Source organism: Oryzias latipes, chromosome 20, assembly GCF_053564925.1.
Source record: "Oryzias latipes strain Hd-rR chromosome 20, Olatipes_Hd-rR_3.1".
Lineage (NCBI taxonomy): Eukaryota > Metazoa > Chordata > Actinopteri > Beloniformes > Adrianichthyidae > Oryzias > Oryzias latipes.
Window position 1 is genome coordinate 16444623 of NC_136256.1, and position 20561 is coordinate 16465183.

Below are 20561 nucleotides of genomic sequence, written 5' to 3' on the forward strand. Positions count from 1 at the left end.
TTTACGAGTAAAGAAATAAAGAAAATGACAATAAAGTGCACAAACCTTTTTCCCATTGTGACTTTCTTGTGAGTTTTAATTTAAAAGTATTTCTTGTGTTAGGGTTTATTTCACCTTTTTTTCTCAAAATTACTCACATTTTTCTGAAGTGAAGAAATTTCCCCCAGTCCACTGTTGAATGTTTGATCAAGTAAATTGCTGTTTTTGTCCTGGTCATGGAACAGCGGATCAGCTCTACACTACACAGAATGATGGGATTTCTTCATCCAATCCACCTGTACTATGTGGATTTGCATAAAGTGTTTTTATCTGGTCTCCTTCAGGGTGCAGAGGGAGATGCTTTGGGAATTTGGTGTCCTGGGTCTTGTAGAAGTTTGGTTTGAGGACCACAGGATTTGACCTCTTTTAACAAATAATGTTCTGATGCCTTTACCAAACTAGGATCTTCAGTGGAGCAGTTTGCAGTTGATCATGAAGCCGCCGGAATGAAAATTAAATTACTACCACTAAGTCTGAGGTCATGGACCAGTAAAAAGGGTATTTGCTCTTTCGGGGTTAGATGCAGAGCTCAAATGGAAACGTTTTCCAAGGTTATTTTGTTTACAAGTGAGAGAATGATTTAGTGAGATTGACAGGTGCATAGATGCAGCGGTTACAGTAATGCGGTCACTATCGGACTGTTGTTGGGAAGAACGAGTTGTGTCAAAATGCAAAGCTCTGGATTTTCTTGTTTTATCTTCCTTCAGTCTCCTATGGTCATGAGCTCTGGTCATGGCTGGGTGCCCCCTCATAAGCAGGGCGCGGAGCTCAGTCACCCAGGAGGAGCTTAGATTGGGGCCAATACTCCTCCACTTTGGGAAAGGCCAGTTGAGGTGGCTCGGGAATCTCTTATATGTGCCTCCTTGACACCTCCCTGATGAGGTACCGGTATATCTGGATTGTCCCACAAGGAGAAGCCCCCCAGGGAAGACCTAGGATACACACAGGAGCATCCCATAACTGGAGGAAGCTTTGGCGAAGAGGACCACTGCCCTCTGTATAAGGGGGAGAAGATGGAGGCATTGTGAACAGCCAACAGCTCCTAAAAAAACTCATTAAAACAAAAATGCTGCAGACCTTTGTTGTTCAATAAGTTTTATTTCTTTTACTGAATATCAAAGAAAGCATAATGGAGACCAAACACAAAAGGCAGGTACAGATGAGAAAAACAAAAGATAAGCTTAATCTTAATCAAAAGTCTAACAATTCTTAACAACACTGCCACGATTATTGTTCAATATTCAAGGAAGTATTACTCTTTTTGAGCAGAGGTGGCATTTTAAAACCAATTATGAATCAATAATCCAAAACAGTGATGAGCAGTAATAATAAATCGTATAAGTAGTAGTACAGTTATAACAATAGCGATAAAGTGACAATAAACAAAAAGAGTAAAAAGCAGATCTCCATAAAAATGAATTTAGTTTGGACAGTGCAACACCGTGTTTGAATGTGTGTGCGTGTGTGTGGATGTGTGTGTAATCCCAGTCTTGAGATTCAAGCATTCCAGTCCTTTGCTTTACACACAAGATACAGTTTCCAACAGATGTACAACTTATTACTCATTGAAGGACATGGTTACCGGCTTTGTTTGAAAAAAAAAAAAGAAAAACACCAAGTGATTCGATGCTGTGGTAATGGCTGTGTTCTGTAGCTTGTGCAAAAAATTGTGGACTAGTGCAAGTGCCAAGCCGTGGGATGTCATTTACAGTTTGCATTACACCCCTCCTGCTCTGTCGACCTAAAGATTGCTTTTTGGTTTTTGAATGACAGCACAGGGAGGATCACTTTGGAATATCAGTTATTTTTTTTTATATATTTCTTTACAAAAGTTTGTTTTAGTTTTGCATTTTTGTTAAAACTATCAATAGCAACATTAATATACAATGTAATTTGAAGGAAAAACAAAAAAACAAAAACACCTTTAGTTTGTTGAAGATCCTTCAAAAACAGCACCATCTTGTTAGCTCGGTCAACTAATTTAGTTTCCTAATTTGCTTCCTAGGTGTGAGTATCCATTAGTCTCTTGAGGATACTTGTTGTACCCTACTGTCTCCTGTGTAGTTATTAGATGGCTGATTTTAGGGCACAAACAGAATTCATCTTCTTTTAAACCGATTTAAACAAGGCAAGAAAGTACAGAAAAACAGTTTATTTTGCAAACCTTGCATTCACCATTTAGCAGGATTGGCTTTTGACCTCAAATCTGTCAATGCCATTATCATTTGTTGAACACTCAAATAAAATTAAAAAAGAAAAACATTACAAAGCATTTAATGAGAATCCTAAATACAGAAAAATTGGTATTTACCTTCCAGATTTAAATGAATTTTAAACAGATTATACCACGATTATCTGGACTTGAATTAACCTGGTGGCGTTTCCCCATTTGTCATTTCTAGACACACCAACAGGAAATGTCAGAAGATCCGTTATTCCTGACTGAAGAGCTATTTTCCAAAATGACATGGGGGGGGGGGGGGGAATAAAGTATTGTCAAAATTTAAAGTAAAAGCAAAAAATGTAATAACTGCAGCTGTTGGCAAAGAGAATGCTGACAACTGTACAGGCAGGAAATTGTTATATACCTTCAGACATGGATATAAATGTCATTTGGAACAAAGCTCTTCTGTTAAAATACCCAGGTCTAATTTTTGGACAAGAATATGCCGACACCTAAAGCATGTTTAATTAGAGGGGGGGGGGCAATTTTTCATATTATGGTGTCCAACATGCATCTTTTAGTAAAAAGACACCAGTATTAGAAGGTTTAAAATATTTTCTGAATACGTAAAATCTGTCAAAGTGCAGTATGCCAAAAAAAATTCTACTTTCCTAAACCTTTCAAAGCGCAGTCTATTTGGATTGTCATGAAATTATGAAGATGTATTTAAGGAACAATTCAACAGCCCTATTCTCTCATTAGTACCTTTTTATATCCCAAATGAGCAGACACTTTAGATCACTCCAAAAGTTTAAAAAAGAAAAAGAAGTGTCAGCTTTTCCTTTCCCACTGCTTCAGTCTTTTTGTATAACCAAATAACCTTTGCCCCAAAAGTGATAGCAGGCATGAGAAATACAATTCCACAGGAGCAAACAGGAAGTCTTCTATTATCAACATTTTATGTCATCATCCCAAAAAACAGAGTTGCTGGGCCCATTGCAAAAGAGAAAGGGGTTTAAAAAACAAAAACATTTTCAGTCTTTAGGGTAGGATTTAAGCATAGAAAGTTATGGGCTTTACAAACAATAGGAAGTAAGGTTAATACATACCACAGGGTCAGGACCAAAAACATCAGTATAAAGTGTGTGAGGGCTCAAGAAAATTGAGAAGTTTAAAAGTTTCCCCGATGGCCACAGTGTGACAAGCAGCAAGGAAAGCGTTGGTGTTTCATTCCGGGTGTAATCTTTAGGTTAACGAATATCAAGTTGAGTGAAGGTTGAGCAAAGAACAGCGGGCAAAGGGATAGCAAATGTCATTTCAAAAGAGTATTAGCTTTAGAGGATTAGTGCTCTAATTTGTTTTTGTTTTTAAATCTGAGGAGCCCAAATGGGTCCAACAATTGTCATTTTGCAGACCACTCATGATCTGAGTCTAACTGCTGCTGGTTGCCGTCGTCAGAGGCAGCTCAATGACTATCTCGCCCTCAGAACCAGATCCAGAGCTGGTTACAGGAGTGGGAAGAGATACTTGTGAGCTTGGCAATATACTGCCCGATCCGTTGGTACTGCTTCCACTTTTGACGAGCGCTGTCGGCTGGCCAAAGTTAGTGGTTCTCAGGGTAGCCAGATGACGGGGGGAGAAAACATGGGCCCTTGCAGCAGCTCGTGACTCAAAGGAGACTTTGCAGGTGTCGCAGTGCCCCGTTAGGGCCTCCTTTGGCACTGGTTGGCCTGGCACTGGAGAGGCTAGAGGTTCAGTGACTGTTAACTGAACGGGCTTGGGTAGAATGGGCCGATTTGCCTTCAGAGCACTGTACTGCAGGTAGCCTCCTGAGCTCATGTCCACCTTTCCACCTGTCAGAGGAGACTGAGGTCCAAGTTCAGAGATGAAACCGGAAGAAAAAAAATGTTTTAGACGTTTTTACAGTTTTTTCAACAGATTATCAACATGTATAATTCCCTGGATGTTCCAAATGAGCCCCTCAACACCAGAGATGTCACTGGCAACACCTAAATAACACACGCTTTTTGACCTAAGTCAACCCCTTGACTGTTTAAGGTGATTAAAGTGAATCAGCTGATTCTGACACAAAGAAAAACAGCATCACAAAACGCATCACATTATTAACGAAAAGCATTTACAACGCCGCTTTTCTCCACGTCTGAATCTGCTGTAATTACATTGAGTAAACGTTGAAGAGTTACGGTAGTTAAAAGAATGTCAACACTGGCGCAAAAGCTCTGGTGTTCAAGGGGTAAACAGAAGAAAAACACGTTTTAGCAGAACAAACATCTAATCAAGGTCTCCTCAATGCTGGTCCTCAAGACACTCTGTGCTTGTGTCCAAATTCCTTCTCTACTCACTACCTAGAGTGCTATAGTGTGTTCACCATTTTGAGGTGCTGTTCAAATCTACAATTCCAAAATCCAATGCCCTAGAAATTTCCCAGAAGCTTCTGCAAATAAAAACAAACAAAAAATTGGCAACAAAAAAAGACCACAATGCTTTGGGTTTGAATGATTTTTCATGTGAAAAAAATGTTTTAATTTATTTTTTCAAAAACGATCCAAGTTTTCATTTTCATAACGTAGATTTATAAATGGTCTTTGTAAAATGTTGCCAATTATTAGGTTTTTACTTTGTCATATTTGCGGTTTAATAATAATAATTAAAAAAAGTACTGAGCATGGTGTCTGAATTGTTCTCAAAATCCAGAGCACTCGATAGTCCCGTTTAGTTATAGTTTTTTAGTTGTTAGAAAGTAGGGAAGGAATTCGGACATGACCTGTTTTCATCCTCCCCCTGCTGTTGATTAGTTGATTCAGGTGTTTATGTTCTGATTGACTGAGCACGCCTGATTCAGTTAATGAGCAGCAGGAAGTGCAGGGAGAGCTGGGAAACAGGCAGGCTGGTAGATCTGGAGGTCCAGGGTTGGGCAGCCCTGATCTAATTGCTGCCGTTTGTTGTCAACTTACCAATTTTTCCTGCTGCAGCCTCCAGCGCTTCTCCTTTGCTCTTGTGTTCTGGAACCAGATCTGAACCACCTTCAAAGGAAGGTTCAGTTCGCTTCCGATGGCCTCACACTCCATGGCATTAGGGTGGGCACAGGTCTCATAGCATGACTGTAGGATGGACAGCTGTAGGCATGACAAATGAGTACGTGGTCGACGGCTGGATGAGTGAGACAGAAAGCCGCCGTCTCCTGGGCTTGATTTAGCCACAGCTGGAGTGGAGGGGCTGGCCGCTTTGGCCGAGCTCTGGGTATTTGGGCTTACTGGTGCAATGTTGGGCGTGGGAGGAGGCGGGATGGTACGGGCGCTGTGAGTGGGAAGAGCCAATTGTTCTCTTGACAGCGTGTTGATTTTAATGGGGACCTTGGGGGTCCAGTAGTTCAGCCCGTTCTGCTTTTGCGGCACCACTGCTGTCAGTGAAGACCTGTTATTGATGGGAGTTGTGGCCAGCTTTGGTACCATGCGGTTTGCTATTCCCGGTCCAGATGTCATTTCAGTCCCATCGTCTTTTTCCTCATCAGTCTTTTCCTCTTCACTTTCTTCTGCTTTTTGTGGATGAGGCGGTCTAGGGGCAATTGGAATGAGGTCCCTGGGTGCTGCTAAGAGCACCGGGGTATTGACTTTGGGTGCAACTTTAACCATTGTGACATTGCTGGTGGTTTCAGGATGCGTCTTTGGCATAGATGAAGCGCTGCTGCTGACAGGTGATCCCACAGCAGTGGAACTCATCTCCTTGGGCTTGATCGGAACAGGAGCTATTTTTTTCACCATGACTGCTTTGTCTAGCTCTTTTCCAGACTCTCTCTCTGTTTTTATGAGGGTGCGCACAATTGGAGTGGCAGTGATGCCCCCTGTGTTGTTTGAAGCAGACTTGTTGGAGAAGATCGGCTTGGAGAGAGGCCAAGTGAATTTGATGAGAGGCTTTCCAACAGCTGCCAGAGTCCCATCGCTGATGAAACGGACCTCTCCTTTTCTTTCCCTTGCTCTCATGTTCTGGAACCAAATCTGCACAACTTTCTTTGGAAGGTGAACCCACTCAGATATCTGTTCAAACTCATGCTTCCCGGGATTTGGGTCTTTGAAATAGCAGCCGTACAGAATGTCAAGTTGTTCAGCCTGAATGATGGTCCTTGAGCGTCGCATATCTCGATACCTCTTTCCTTTGGACTTCCTCTGCTGCTGCTCCCGGTCTTTCTCTCGTTCCCTCTCCATTAGCATGGCATTCATTTTTGCTGCTGCTCGTGCATTCATGTGGGGTGTTGCCACATTGCTACAGTTGACCAGATTTATCGGGCTGCTTGACGGGGACATGGTGGCAATGGATTCTGGTTTAACCTGCACAACAACCAAACCTTTGGATGTAGGCCGCAAGCCAAGCCCATCCAACAACTGTCCCTTCTGTGCTGCAATACTGTCAGCAAGAGACGAGGATGAAGAAGTGGGTTTGGAGTTGTTTTTCCCCATACTGAGATCCAAAGCCGACTCGCAATCATCCCCGTTGGACAGGTAGGGGGACAATGGGCTGTGAGAAGAAAGAGACTGCGACAGAAGGGAGTTGGAAAAGCGTGTAAGGTTTTGGGGATTCGAAAAAAGCGGCATCTTGCTCCCATCGGTGAGCATTGAGGGAGGAAGAGAGAGAACATAAGGGTTAAGAAACTGTGCAGAAAAAGGACCAAGCGACAATGGAAATGAGTGTAGAGCAGCAGGCACAATCCCAGCAACATCAGTCACTGAGGCGTGTGAACTTGGAGGATCCCCCTGAGCCTCCAACTCTAGATCCACGTCTGGATCCGGCCTCTCTCTCTTCACCTCCACCTCATCCCGCTCAAACTCGCCTTTCCTTTTTTTCCTCTTGGCCCCCTGGCTACCCCCACCTTCATCATCTTCATACTCGTCCTCTGCGTCAGACAGAAACACAGTAGTGGAGCGTAGTACCTTCCCACCAGCTGACCCATTCTGAGCATCTTGTTGGGTTTCATCTTTAGCAGGACTTTCACAGCTCTCTTTGACCAAATCGACGCGACTTTCCTCATCAGAAACGATAATTGAGGTGTATGCCTCATTTTCTGAGTCAGAGGTTAGACACGAATCTTCTTGACCCTTCCTTCCCACAACTCGGGGCTTGTGCTTCCTTCTATTATTGGACAGGTCTATGGCCCGCCCACTTGAAGTCTGAACATCACTCTCAGACTCAGCCTCTGCTATGACTAGCATGCTTTCCTCATCATCATCGTAGTCGTCAGAGCCTTGGCATTGTCGTTCAAGCTCCATCGCCCTCTGTCTTTGCTTTGCATGACAGGCTTGGGTCAACCACTTTCGTACCTCTTCTTCAGACAGACCGACCTCTCTGCCCAGAGCTTCACAGTCCTCGTGAGGAGGACTGGCAGCATCTGCTTCACTACGCGACTCAAAGAACGCCCAGAGCACCTCTGACTGGAACTCTGATAGCACCGGAAGGTCTGGATAACTGGATCTCACTGGTTTAGAGTGGAGACGAGTTTGGTTTGTAGTTAAGGCATTGGAACTTGGGCTGGACTTTGGGGAATCACTGGGGCTTGTGTCCATGAGGGGTTTTTGAGGGGTAGGATCGGGGCTGAGTGTAAGGTTTATATTTACAGGACTGAGGCTTGCATTGCTGGGCATCGATGCAGAAGGTGAAATGTTATTGCAGAGGCTCTTCTCTGTGGCCGCCGGGGAGAGATTTAACACGGCTGCTTTATCACCGCCCGACTCCAGCTGATTTGTGGCACTGTTTCCGTCTGAGCTGCTGCGACGTTCCTTCCTACTGCCTTCATTGCTTTCAACTTTCACCTCTTTACTTGCACATTGGTCAAGTTCTTCACTGATCTCTCCCTCAGACAGTACAGTTTGCTTTGGGTCTTCCTGAGAAGGCTGTATGTTTAGGAGTCCGGCAGAGGGCCACTGGTTCTGTAAGCTGTTAAGTCTTTGGGTTAGGAGGGCTTGTTGGGCTGCACCGAGGCCTACAAATGGCACACACTGGGTGAGGAGCTGGCCTTGCTGGTTCTCCTGATGCTGCTGGGTTTGGGCTTGAAGCCCATTCAGGATCAAGGGCATTATCATTTGAGGCTGAGGCACGAGCTGAGGCGCAGCAGCACCGGGAGCAGCGCTGGCCGTGAACAGGGAGGGGAGCAGGGAGTGCGAGAGGGTGTTGGGACTCGAAGTGAGAAGGGTGAGAAAGGCTGAGACCGCTTGAGCTGAGGCCACCGGGGAGGCGAGAAGGGATTGAGCCACTTGTGAAGTTGGAATCTGCTCTCCCTCTTCAGCAGAGCTTGGCATTAGTGACCCAGGAGCAGCGCTGTTGCTGGAAGTGACTAAATGACCCGTTTCACTTCCAGAAGTCACTACAATAGTTGAGGCGCTGGCGGCGTTACCTCTCAGATTAGCAGCAGCCGTCGCGCTGTTTACAGTTTGTGCGACCATTCCAGCATTTCTACTGCGAGTCTGGTGTAAGACAGATTTCATATGGCTCTCAAGGGTGATGGCATGATTGTAAGAGACTCTGCATACAGCGCACTGGTAGGGCTTGTTTAATGTAAATGGCCGGGCTGAAACTGAGGGAGACTGAGGATTACTTTCTGCACCTTGCTTTGCAGAACCTGTCGTCATTCTCTGAATGTGGGAAGTACAAGTGTAATGAACACTCAAGGCAGTTCTGCTGGAAAAACTTTCCTGGCAAGCATTGCATTTGAATGACCGCGTATTATTTTCAGCTGGCACACCATTTTTACAGAGCAACTTTTCACTTGTGTTTGACATTTCTGTGCTTTCGGTTGCATTTCGTTGTTTGGCTCCTGCGATTGGAGTTTCCTCCTCTTCTAGCTCTTGCTGAACTTTACCTCCTTCCTGCTCCATTACTCTCTTTTCATCCATGTCCTTGTCTCCGAGCATCTGGGTAGGGTCGGAACTCTCACGAGACTGTTGGGGCTCTGAACTGCCGTCTTCAGTGTGCCTCACTTGTAAAGATTCAGTATCTGAAAATATAAAAATGCAATAGATTGAAGATTAAATGGTTGAACAGAAAACAATAAACCCTTTTTTGATTTCACTTAAGATCTTAACTATTGAGATTGTTTTGACCTTTACAAGTCAGGAAACAGGAAACAGTTTCAATATGAAAGAAAGCTCACCTGTTGACTGTGGAGCTTGATTTTCTTCTTCTTCTTGACTCGAACTTTGTTTTAAAACAATCTGTATAAAGAAATGAAGTTGGTTACATTTTTAAGTCAGGCTTTAATTTACAACGTCACATTCCTGAGGAGCAGAACATCGCTTTGCAGTGCAGCTTAAATGGCCTTTTATTTGTTTTTTAGCTCAACAGCATAAATTAAACTCCAATTTAACAGCTGGAGCAACACTTCAGTATTCTTAAAAGAGACATGAGGAAAATAAAAGTTGTGCTTTATGAATTGGAGCATTTTTAGAGTTTGCAAAACAGACAACTGTGCAACTTCGGATTATTTTGGGTATAAAAAAAAAGTTAATCATTGGGTTGTCATGATTTTGTAAATCTAAGAATCGATTCAAAAAACTTTAAATCATTTTGCAACAAGCAAGTTTAAAAATCTACATCTTTAAAAATATTTGTAACATGACATTTTTCTGCAATAATGAATTAAAATGATCATTTTAACGTCTAATTCAGTCTATAATCAGAAACTCTTAAGGTGTAGATGAGAGGAAAAAGATTCAGATTGCAGCAGTTCAAGTAAAAATAGGGGGAAAAAAATTCTCTAAAAGCAGCGTGTGCACATCTAAACCCCCTTCTTGCATCGAAGCAGGTTAGTTAAATAATGTTACACATTTCTACAAAACTAGGGGTTTCAACAGTTTTAACATTAGAAACATCAAAAAAGAAAATAGTTTCTTAAAAAAGGGTGAAAAAACAACTGCCCTTAACTTGAAAATGGCAATAAAAAAAGCTCTTTCCTAAAAACCAAAGAGTCTGGTCTACAGCGACAAAAAGTTAACTCCCACAAGCAAATCATTCAAGAAAGTTGCAAATCCTCTCTGAACTATGTGCTCAGCTCAAGGTCAAACTGTACAATGCCCAGAAGAAAAGAAAAAACTGCCGACCACTTAAGTTCTTCAACTCTGACTCAACAGGCCTCAGCTGGCATGTTAAATGGAGCTCATTACAAAGTAACTCTAAAATGCCTGAACACTTTTGTTACCTTGCTCTTAATGGTTGCTATGAAGAAATCTTCTAAATCGCAGAGACTATGAAGAAGACAAAAACATGGCAGTTCTAGACACATGAATCAAACTAGAGCTCATCTGTGGGTCAGGATCCTCAAATGTGAGGCCATCTGTGTCACAGCTTGAACAAAACTGGGTCATACAACACAACCATTACAAGTCAGCAAATCTGCAATTGATTGACTTCAAAAATGCTAATCAAGGTGCTACCAATGCCATTTAAAGAGGAAACCTAAAAAAGCGCAAAACAATTGGTGCTATGAACAAGAAAATAAATGGCAGCAATACTTGCTGGTGGATGTTTATCTTCTACAAACTTTCAAATCAGAATAAACACACTGGAAAATGTAGTGAGCCAGACAATGTACAAACATGAGTACTTTTTCCTTTAATGACATATCCTACACTTTGCAGAACAAGTAGAAATGGTATTACAAAGACAAACAAGGTTGTGGTACTGTCCATACAAAGTAACCTGACTAAGCAAGCAGACTTTTAATTCAAAGTAAATTGTTCATTTAAACATTTTTAAGGATGCAGGGTGAAATATGGTATATTGCTGACCTGAAGGGTGAGACACACAAACTTTTAAATCTCTTCGTAATACCAGATCTACACCTCTTTTATTTGAAGAAACACAGCAACACAAGAAAATACATCGAGTGACAAAAATGAAAACGTATCATGTCCTTTCACCCTTTGGTTTACATTCCAACTCCTTTACAATGTTTCGATAACGTCACTCTTAACTGATGATCTAAGAAGAAATGACAAATGATGTGCAAGCAAGTTTTCTTATGCCGTAACATTAAATGCAGCGGGAGGACACGCTGCCAACTTCACATCATAATACCTCAGCACTGATCGACCATCCTGTCATGCTTATCTAAGGTTTCAGTTATTTTAGGTTGAAGTGGACCAAGTTTGCTATGCTTTTGCTCTTAAAATAATGAACGTTCAAAGTTCTCTCTCTACCATGTCCCTTTATTATAGAGGACAACTCCTGTAACATGGATCAAATGTCAAGGTTTTGAAACTTTGCTGCCAAAAAAGTAACCCTAGAGTTGGCCAAAGAAATGCAACTTGTGTAAAACCTGAAATCTAACCATATGAACAGTTAAATATACAGGAAAAAAAAATATTGCTCAAAGTATGACCAAAAGAAATAAAGTTATTGCCATCATACAATGTAATTTGTCCATGAACAGACTTACAATGTCCAGCAGCCGGTTGACACACGATGGAAGTACGCTGTGTTGCTCATTGAGATGTAAAGACAAGGAAGATCTGTTCGATTGCCCTTGTTGGCAGAGGGGGCAGACCCACTTTGCCACTCCATTCCTTTGACTGCGCACCAGCTCTCCAGACTCCTCCTAACAAAAAAAGTAAAAGGCATTTGAATAAATGAGGGGAAAAAAACTCAAAGACCACCCCCCCCCCCCCCAAAAAAAAACAATCCATTTTTGTTGTTTTTAACATGTTACTGTGGCATCTTTCAGATGAGGACATATATAAAGAAAATTAAGGTTAAAACTGTGTTTTTGAGTATGTCTTTATAATGTTGTTTGAAAAAGCTTGTAAGTGTGACGCAGAAGCAACAATTGGCAGGCCACAAGCCTCCTGCTCCGCTCCATTCTGCTGCATCCACTTGCAGACAAATAGACTCATGAACGTCTTTGTTTTCCTCGTCTGAGCTGGAACCTGGCTCCAAACTGTACGGCTGGATTGCTCCCATATTGCTCACTATTTTTGTTGCACTGGTAATGTTAGATTGGGGTTGTGAGGGCCTGCAAACTAGCGGGAGAGTGTGTAAACAGATGGGTGATGTGAAATGAGGCCTGGCAATTTCTGATGAGCGACTCCCACCCTGCAGAAACTTGGTCCTAGAAAACAACACAGGTTTTTGGATTTTGGCTAAAAAAAAGAAAAAAAAAAGTTTTTAAAAAAGGCATAATACTAATTAAAGGACTGTTGTGGACGCTTTTACAATAGATCAAAAGATGATTATAGCAGTATTATGAAACTGAATTGATGGGAATTAATTGGTACAATTGTGATACAATTTAAGTTCAAAGGTAAAAGCAGCACGTCACAAACATATTTTTGGTTTCGGGTATGAGAGACAGAAAAAAAACTTTCTTGTTTACAAAGTAAATTTAGCTTGTTATTTACCAGCTTCACATAAAAATGTGCAACTTCGATAAAGATACCACTTCTATAAACTGTTGCTTGTTTACCACTTCAAATAATGAGCAAAGATCACAAATCACCTCAAAAAACAACTTTAAGCTATTAAAAATAGCCATTTTCAATCCACTTTAGAATTATCCAAATACCTTACTTGTTTTTAACATGTTATTTTAGGAAAATTACGTTAGTTTTATTATGAAAGTTAAACTCATTCTATTTTATTTTTTGCTACGACCAGATCAGTTCAAGTAAAAAGGGAGAGTTGTGCAAAGTTTGCAACAGGTTTTAAATGATATGCTTTTCATATACATTTCTTTTAATTACAGGTGAAATGTGTTTAAAAAAACAAAAATAGCTCTACACCAACCCCCCCCCCCCCCCCCCCCCCCCCCCCAAAAACCTCGACGTGAGCGCATTTCTTCTACTTTTGGCAGGTACTGCAGCCTTGAGAGGCGCATTCCTGGTTCATGCTGCATTAGCGTACTACAGTAATACATAAAACTCATACTTTGCGGGAACGACGAAGACCGTAAGTGGCGAGTGGTGTTTTTTTTATGGGTTTAACTATAGAATCGATCACCCCAGCAACAATCCAGTAGACCATCCATGACTACGAGGAGAAATACCAACACAGATTCCACCCTCACTTCCTCGTCATGCCAATTAGCAAGCTAGCGGGGTTATATGACCAGATTATTATTACGACGAGTGGACATCTCTAAATAAAAATACCAAGTTTCGTAAGCTTATCACTGTAAACCAATAAAAGATAAAAATACAACACGTCCTGTGTCTTCTAATCCTAATAGGCTAATTACGAGTTAGTCTAATTAGCTGTACCAACGAGAGACAAATCAATTAGCTAGCAAGCTAGGTTGTGAATCCCCCCCCCCCCCCCCCCAAATAACGTCGCATTACAGCGGTGTTTGTAAATCTGTGGTAGCATTTTGCTAAAATAAGAAATACTAATATTAATTCTACGAAGGGGCACAGTAAAAAGCAAACTGAAAACTCACGGCATACGTCAGCATAATCTTCCCTTGGCTCTCGGTTAACGCTGGGCCATCAGTAAATTAATAAACAAAAGGACTGGGACTGTTAACAGTCGTGTCACTTTGCTAGCTAGCCTGTTAGCAGGCAGAGATAATTAACGGCTCGTCAAACTGTCTCCAACTGGCTGCCCTCCACTCCTGACAAACTCCGCCTGTACACGATAGAAGCAGCAGCTCCAAGCCATCGACCGAGTTCATCCAGGATAGAAAAAAATAACCCACACTCGCCGAGGTGGAGATCCAAAAAAAAATAAAAATAAAACAAACCTCGGCCTCGAGTTATTTCCTTACCCCTCTGATTGTGGGCTGCCAATCGGGCATCTAGTGTTGCACTGCCCGCCTCCTGCTGCTCAACAGCGCAAATTGAGGCCTAGCCGGACTAAAGCCATTTAATTAATGAACGTGGGCTCCGCTTACAGATGTGTTAAGAACGCTCGCACCCCCTCCTCCCTATCCGTCAAGTAGAGCCCCGTTTTCATGCGTCCCAGCGCTCAAATCTACGTCCTAAACACTCGCGTGGCAACACATGGTCATTTAAAGTATTAATTTGCAGCTTCGAGTCGCAATTGGAGTAGGAATTAAGCGATACAAAGCGACTTGAAGCGGACGACGTGTGTTCGCCTCGACGATGGGGGTGGCGTAGGAAGAGCAGGCGATAGAAACGACGAGAGGCAGAAAAAGTTTAGGATTTAATTTTGGATTTCTGTTATGGATCGGGTAAACGCGAGGCTTTCGCTTGCTCGTTGTTTTTCCACCAGCAGGAAGAAGAGTCCGTGGCTCCGCTTCAATCGGTGCAATTAACCGGTCACGAACGACAATTAATGAAGTTCGGAGCAATTAGCTAATGTTTTTTTTTTTTTTTTTACCTGCATGGTCTCCGCTCCAGCACACACGCGCGCCCACACACACACACACGCACGCTTCCACTGTGGCTCCTCACAAGTGAAAAGTTTTCTTGCTTGCCTGCCCTCCTCCTCTCCTGTTCTCCCCCTCCCTTCATTCGCCTTCTCTCCTTCCCCTCTTCCCTCTAGTAAACAGACCACAGCTCCCCCCAAGGCTGATTGCTGACATTCAGAGGGGACATACTTGGCTATCGGATCACTTATGTAACCTCGCAGATATTACATATTATTAATACACATAAAAATGGCTAATTAAGTAACATAATTATTTAAAAAAATACATCCCAGATTGGTAATTCCTTAAATGTTGAAACACTTCCTCGTGTTCACATTAGAGGTGAATAATAAATGAGTCCTCATTCTGCCTATTTGGATTGAACTAAAGAGTAAGACGGCTCAGTTAGAGATAAATAATGTATTTATTACAGGGAAAAAAAGCTCTGCTCAATCCCCTCCATATAAATTATGAGATGTTTTCAATCAAGTAATAGGTGTGGCGAACTCCAGAGTGTGTGGAATACATATTTATGAAGCGGTGCGGATTAGAATTGCACCATCTGTAGGCTTCTGCGTTGCTAGGGCAGGAAGTGATTATCCCGAATGCCCTTATAGGTGCCCCTTCATTATGCCTGTTCAAAATTAAAGTTCCTGCCGTGGGAGCAGCTCGGTGTTTCATCCTGTCGCTCAGTTTTTAAAGTTTAATACTTAATAAATTGGATTAAAACAAATAAAGGCATCAAATGTGAAGGTATGTGCAAAAATAGATAATAATTTCAAAATGTTTATTTTGCTCAAATCTCGTTTTTTTGTTTATTTACTTTACGTTCAAGCCTCATGCGACACAACGTAAGTCTCGTAAGGCTCAAGCTTTTTATAATTTGTGCACAACACTTTATATTTCACATCTTAAATTTTAGGTTCTGTTAAAAAAAGCAGTGATTTGTTAATTTATTCGCCAAATTAATAGCGATTTCTGCCGATCGAAGAACACAGATAAAAACCGCTATTATTTCCTATTTGTATTTTATTTAAAAGCTAGTTCGGTAAAGAGAAAATGCGCACCCACTCAGTTGCAGATACAGATTCATTTGTTGTCAGTTTCGGTTTATTGCTAATTGAAACTGAAGTAGTGTAAAATATCAAGCAATACATTGAACTGTTGTGACATAGTAAAAAAAAAACCTCTTAGAAGAAATAGATACAAAAAAAATATGCCAAACTTACACAGTCAGCCATGCTGCTAAACCATAAATACATGTTACCTACAAATATGACATGTAAAATCAAAGATTTTATCTATAATAAATAGTTTATTTATAAAAACACAAAGTCCCTCAGCTTTCTTTGCTATGTTTATGTGTTTAAACTGGGTAAATAGATCAAATGGGTTTATTAGGATCAATTCATGCATAGCTATGTTGCTACCTGGATGTATTTAGTTCTTGCATATTCAAACTATAGAAATAAGAATCTATGGGCTTCATTGCATCTGTGCCTCTCAAGGGTTGCAGAACCTGTTGTTGTTTTTTTCCTTTTTATTTCTTGGTTTTGAACAACAATTACCACACTTGGGTGTACCGCTAATCTTAGTTTAAATTAGTGACACACATCAAAGTACAGTACTTTAAAGTGTCACTCCAGTCATCTTTTGATCTAATGGAAAAGCGTTCTTAGTGGTCTTTTAATTATGATTATGCCATTTTTAACCAAAATCAAAAAACCTGTGTTGCTTTCTAGGACATAGTTTCTGCAGACCGGCAGTCGTTCATTAGAAATATGCCTCAGCTGGGGGCGGGACTGTTGGTGTGGAGTAAGCCTACACATTAATCCTGTGTTTACTCTCTCTACCACAAGCTTACAGCCCCTCACCACCACAACCTAGCATTAGCGGTGCAAAAAAAAAAAAAAAATGTGTGAACAATATTGGAGCCATCCAGCCTTACAGTTTTGAGCCAGATTCCAGCTCAGACGAGAAAAACAAAGACGTACATGGATCTATTTGTCTGCAAGTGGATTCATTGGAATGGTGCAGGGAGATTTTGGCCTGATGATTGTGGTTTGTATGGAACCACTACAAGCTTTTTCAAACTGTTTGGGTCTGCTCCCGATTCACGATTTGAATAAAGAAATACTCAAAAGCTTAGTTTTAATCTTAATTTTCACAACATAATATGTTCTTTTCATAAAATATAACAGTGATGAGAAAATGCTCCAAGAACATATTACATTTTTTTATATCTTTATAAATAAGCTGTATTTTTTTTTATAAATCTTCACTGTAAGCCCTGCTTGTTTGAAGTCATCATGTGTGTAATTTTTATCAGATTACTTTTCTTATTACTGATCTTGTGATTTCAGATGAGTGTGGAAGTGGAAAGAAAATTTTTATGCAGTGAAGACACCCTAAAAATACTTGAGAAGATTGGAGGTTTGTACTCTTTTAATAGTAATAATTACTACATTTATTTTCTGTTTAAAAAATGGTTTTGAAAATCGATTAATTACCTCTTAGACATGGAATCTTTTCCAATGCTTAAAGATACTAACAGCTGTGTAACTACAGTAAAACAACTTATCTGTCAATTGTAAATGAGGACATTTTATAATTTTTTTGTCTTATCAGTATTTTTTCCATTTATGCTTTTTTGCGTGTAATTATTTTCATTTTTCCACAGTTTGCATTGGCCAGCGTGAGTTTCAGGACCAGTATTTTGACTCTCCTGGGTTTGAGCTGACTTTGAGAGATTTCTGGCTGCGCAAACGGAAAGGATGCTGGGAGTTGAAGTGCCCGATCTCAACAGGAGAGCCGAGCGAAGAGCAATCTCTGGCAGCAAAGCTGTGTACCCAGTACAAGGAGATAACCAATCTGCCTGAAATTCAGCAGAGAGTGAAGAAGGTCATAAAAGGCACATGTGGAGACCGAGACACAGAGACCGCCTCCTTACAGGAAGATGAGCTGTGGCTGAGACAACTCAATCTGGTATGCTTTGCAGAGTTTACAACAGTGCGCCGGTCATTCACTTTAGAGGAGGGGGTGCAGATAGATCTGGACCAGGCTGACTTTGGTTATCACGTGGGAGAGATAGAGGTCCTCATACCAGAAGGAGGTGATGTGCATTCTGCTCAAGAGAAGATCAGAAATGCCGCTCAAAAACTGGGTGAGCTCATGGCCTTCAAACTGATCATGACGCTCACCAGTTCCACCGTGGTTATCTGTGATATGATGTTCTCCTAACTAGTGACTTGTGTCTTCTTCTTTTTTTGCAGGCCTTAATGGGGATGAGCGAGTGGAAGGAAAAATGAATGTTTATCTTAAAAGATATCACCCAGAGCACTACGCAAAGCTTCTAAGTGCACATGTTTTGTAAACATTATGCACTAAATAATTATTAGCTTTGGTTAATCATTAAAAATGTGAAATGTATGTTTGGTAAATAAATTAACCTAAGATAACTGAATTTGAAAACTCTTCTATGGGAAAGAACATCTCAGTTAATCTGATATAGTGATTCCTCAGGAATAAGATTCAAGCTGTTATGACTGTTTAACTTGGTGTTAAACGACATCTTACTGTGCATCACTGTGGGTTGTCTGGTCACTTTAAGATGAACAAAATTCTAATTAATAAACCTGTGTTTCTGACTGTTTATTGTTTCAGTTATTGCTCCTTTAAATGTGTTCTCGTGTTTATTTTATTATATTTAACTGTACTTTTCTTAAAGGTAGGCAAGTACAAAAAATGTATCTGCAACCGGACTCACAGAAATGATATGATGTAGGCTCCTAACAGTGAATTTGAGCCCAGTTATGTAAAGGATTTCATGCAACCTCTGCAGTAGATTTAAAAGTGGATGCAGTAAAGTTATCAAGTGTAATTTTTGGGATATGTGCCAGGAACAGTTTCTTTCTCTTAGTGAGTATTTGAAATGGAACTTGTACAAATGTTGTGTGACACAATACGGAGATCTGGCTTTCTTTCCAGATGGAAAATACATATTTAAACTTAGCTTTAGAGGCAGGTAGTTGATCCAAAAAGGGTTCTGTAGTAAAAGTAACATTAATTAAAAAGAAAAAAAAAAACTCAAATAGAAGTTAAAATTAGTCATTCAAATAATTCTGAGTAAGAATACAAAAGTATCTAGGAACAAAAATACTTAAATACTGAGTAAAAGTTTATAGTTTAAATTGAACTTTATTAGAACTTTTAAAACAAGTAAATAATAAAAAAAGAACTTTCTGCAATATTTGACTTACTAAAACAGATATAGGCTTGCGGTGAAATGCAGTGATAAAACATTTGGGACATTTTGCTGCTGCTTTGCAAACATTACAAACAAGGTGACCTCTTTCCAACAAGTTTGTTTCACTGCTGTGTTCAGTTTGGTTGTACGGCCAAAGCAGAATTACTTTTTCCTGGTTTGTGCAAATGTTTACCTCTTAGTCCAGCTATATGCCATTACTGATATTGTCATGCACCCTTGAAATAAATGGTTTTAGTGTTTCATGCAAAATAAATTACAAGACAGAAACAGCCCACTGTTTATCATCATACATCTATGAGTCGAAAAGCAATTATGCTGCAGAAAACTTCCTCTTAAGAATACAATTTTTACCTAAAGTTACTTAAATACAACTGAGTAAATGTAACTTGTTCCTACTCTGTGTTTATTTGTGTGTGCATGAAGTATAACGAAGAGTAGCACCGTTTATGATGGTCGATCTTTGATAGAAGCCAAGGCCAACAATATTAAGAATTTAAAGGTATTCAGACAGTCAGACTCCATATTACCTCCTATAATTACAATTTATCTGGTCTATATACCGTTGATCTCTATGTATTTGATTTTTTTTGTACTTCTGTTAAAAATTTAATATTTTCGTTTTTATTTAAAACACTTTTTCCCCATGCATCTTAAAACCTGAGAAGTGAGAGTGAATTTCCACAATAAGGGATCAATAAAGCATTATCTTAATTTATATTTAAAGTGTACATTAAATATGTATGATATTGGTAAACATTTACTCACCAATGTTAGATTTCATTCAGCTTTAAATTTTCATTTATCAATTCTCCCATTTAGTGTTTAGAACTACTATAAATGACTTGTAATTGGTGTGGAACTAAATGAATCCTAATAAAATTTTGTTTTGTTGCATTTACAGCAATTATTCCTGGAACCAAAAAGATACTTGATATACTTGACCAAAAAAACAATGTGACAGTGTTTCTGGCTTGTGTTCATGTTGAGTAATACCTGAATTTGTACCATTTATACATGGTTTGACACCACTTCAGATTAAAATAGACACAATTTGTAGCGAATCAACATTAGTCATTTCCACAGCATCTTAGCACAAAATCTTACTTTGAAAACCTCACAAACTGTGAAATTCTTTCATAGATAGTGGGAGAGAGAAGAGAAACTTTTGGTAGCTACATGAGGGCGAGTGAAATCCAAGATGACGGGAAAACTGCAACAACATATATGATAAACTGTAGCTTAATTTAGAATGCAGTAATAGTCATTTTAGTTAACCAAAGTGTTGTATCACATCAGAAGTTTTTGCCTTATGGCGCAAGTACACTAAGTTAAGTTTACCAGTTTTGTGCCTATCCTATATTTATTGATTTGTAAGACGCACAAATGAAAAAAACGTAAGTTTTAAGCTTTGAATGTCAGGTGAAGGTGACTGGCAGGGAGAAGTGACACAGATTACACTCGACATAGCTACATTTTTACATATCTCAGCATTTTCACCACTTGAGCTGGCTAACCTATCATTAAAAGGACAAACACCTGTGTGACTTTTTATATTTTTTAATTTTCTCTAGATATCAGGATGACTAAACCTCAAGTCAGACAAAACCATTGATTCAATACCAACACAGCTTATCTAGAGGGTTCTGGTTAAGCAGAATACAGCTAATCCCTTTATAAAAAGCTAATCCCTTTATAAAAAGCTAATATTGTTGCAGCTTTGCATT

The 20561-nt window shown here is 40.2% G+C and overlaps 2 protein-coding genes across 6 annotated transcripts; one reads left to right on the forward strand and one right to left on the reverse strand.

Moving 5' to 3' along the window:
* Positions 1 to 1117: 1117 nt before the first annotated feature.
* Positions 1118 to 14740, reverse strand: zfhx2 (zinc finger homeobox 2). Of its 4 annotated transcripts, none has more exons than XM_078938332.1 (5): positions 14614 to 14740; positions 11646 to 11804; positions 9363 to 9423; positions 5179 to 9206; positions 1118 to 4069 (listed from the first exon to the last, which is right to left on the reverse strand). In XM_078938332.1, exons 1-5 carry the CDS (start codon positions 14671 to 14673, stop codon positions 3635 to 3637), a joined length of 4743 nt encoding a protein of 1580 aa, XP_078794458.1. In that variant the 5' UTR covers positions 14674 to 14740; the 3' UTR covers positions 1118 to 3634. The 4 variants fall into 4 exon arrangements, with proteins under 4 accessions (XP_078794458.1, XP_011487103.1, XP_004081258.1 ...); XM_011488801.4 differs by having other exon boundaries at positions 14540 to 14696; XM_004081210.5 differs by lacking the exon at positions 14614 to 14740 and adding an exon at positions 13638 to 14437.
* thtpa (thiamine triphosphatase) lies at positions 13130 to 18222 on the forward strand. Of its 2 annotated transcripts, none has more exons than XM_078938334.1 (4): positions 13130 to 13150; positions 16934 to 17003; positions 17251 to 17733; positions 17843 to 18222. In XM_078938334.1, the coding sequence occupies exons 2-4, from the start codon at positions 16934 to 16936 to the stop codon at positions 17941 to 17943; spliced, it is 654 nt and encodes a 217-aa protein (XP_078794460.1). In that variant the 5' UTR covers positions 13130 to 13150; the 3' UTR covers positions 17944 to 18222. The 2 variants fall into 2 exon arrangements, with proteins under 2 accessions (XP_078794460.1, XP_011487104.1); XM_011488802.4 differs by lacking the exon at positions 13130 to 13150 and adding an exon at positions 15183 to 15323.
* Positions 18223 to 20561: the final 2339 nt, after the last annotated feature.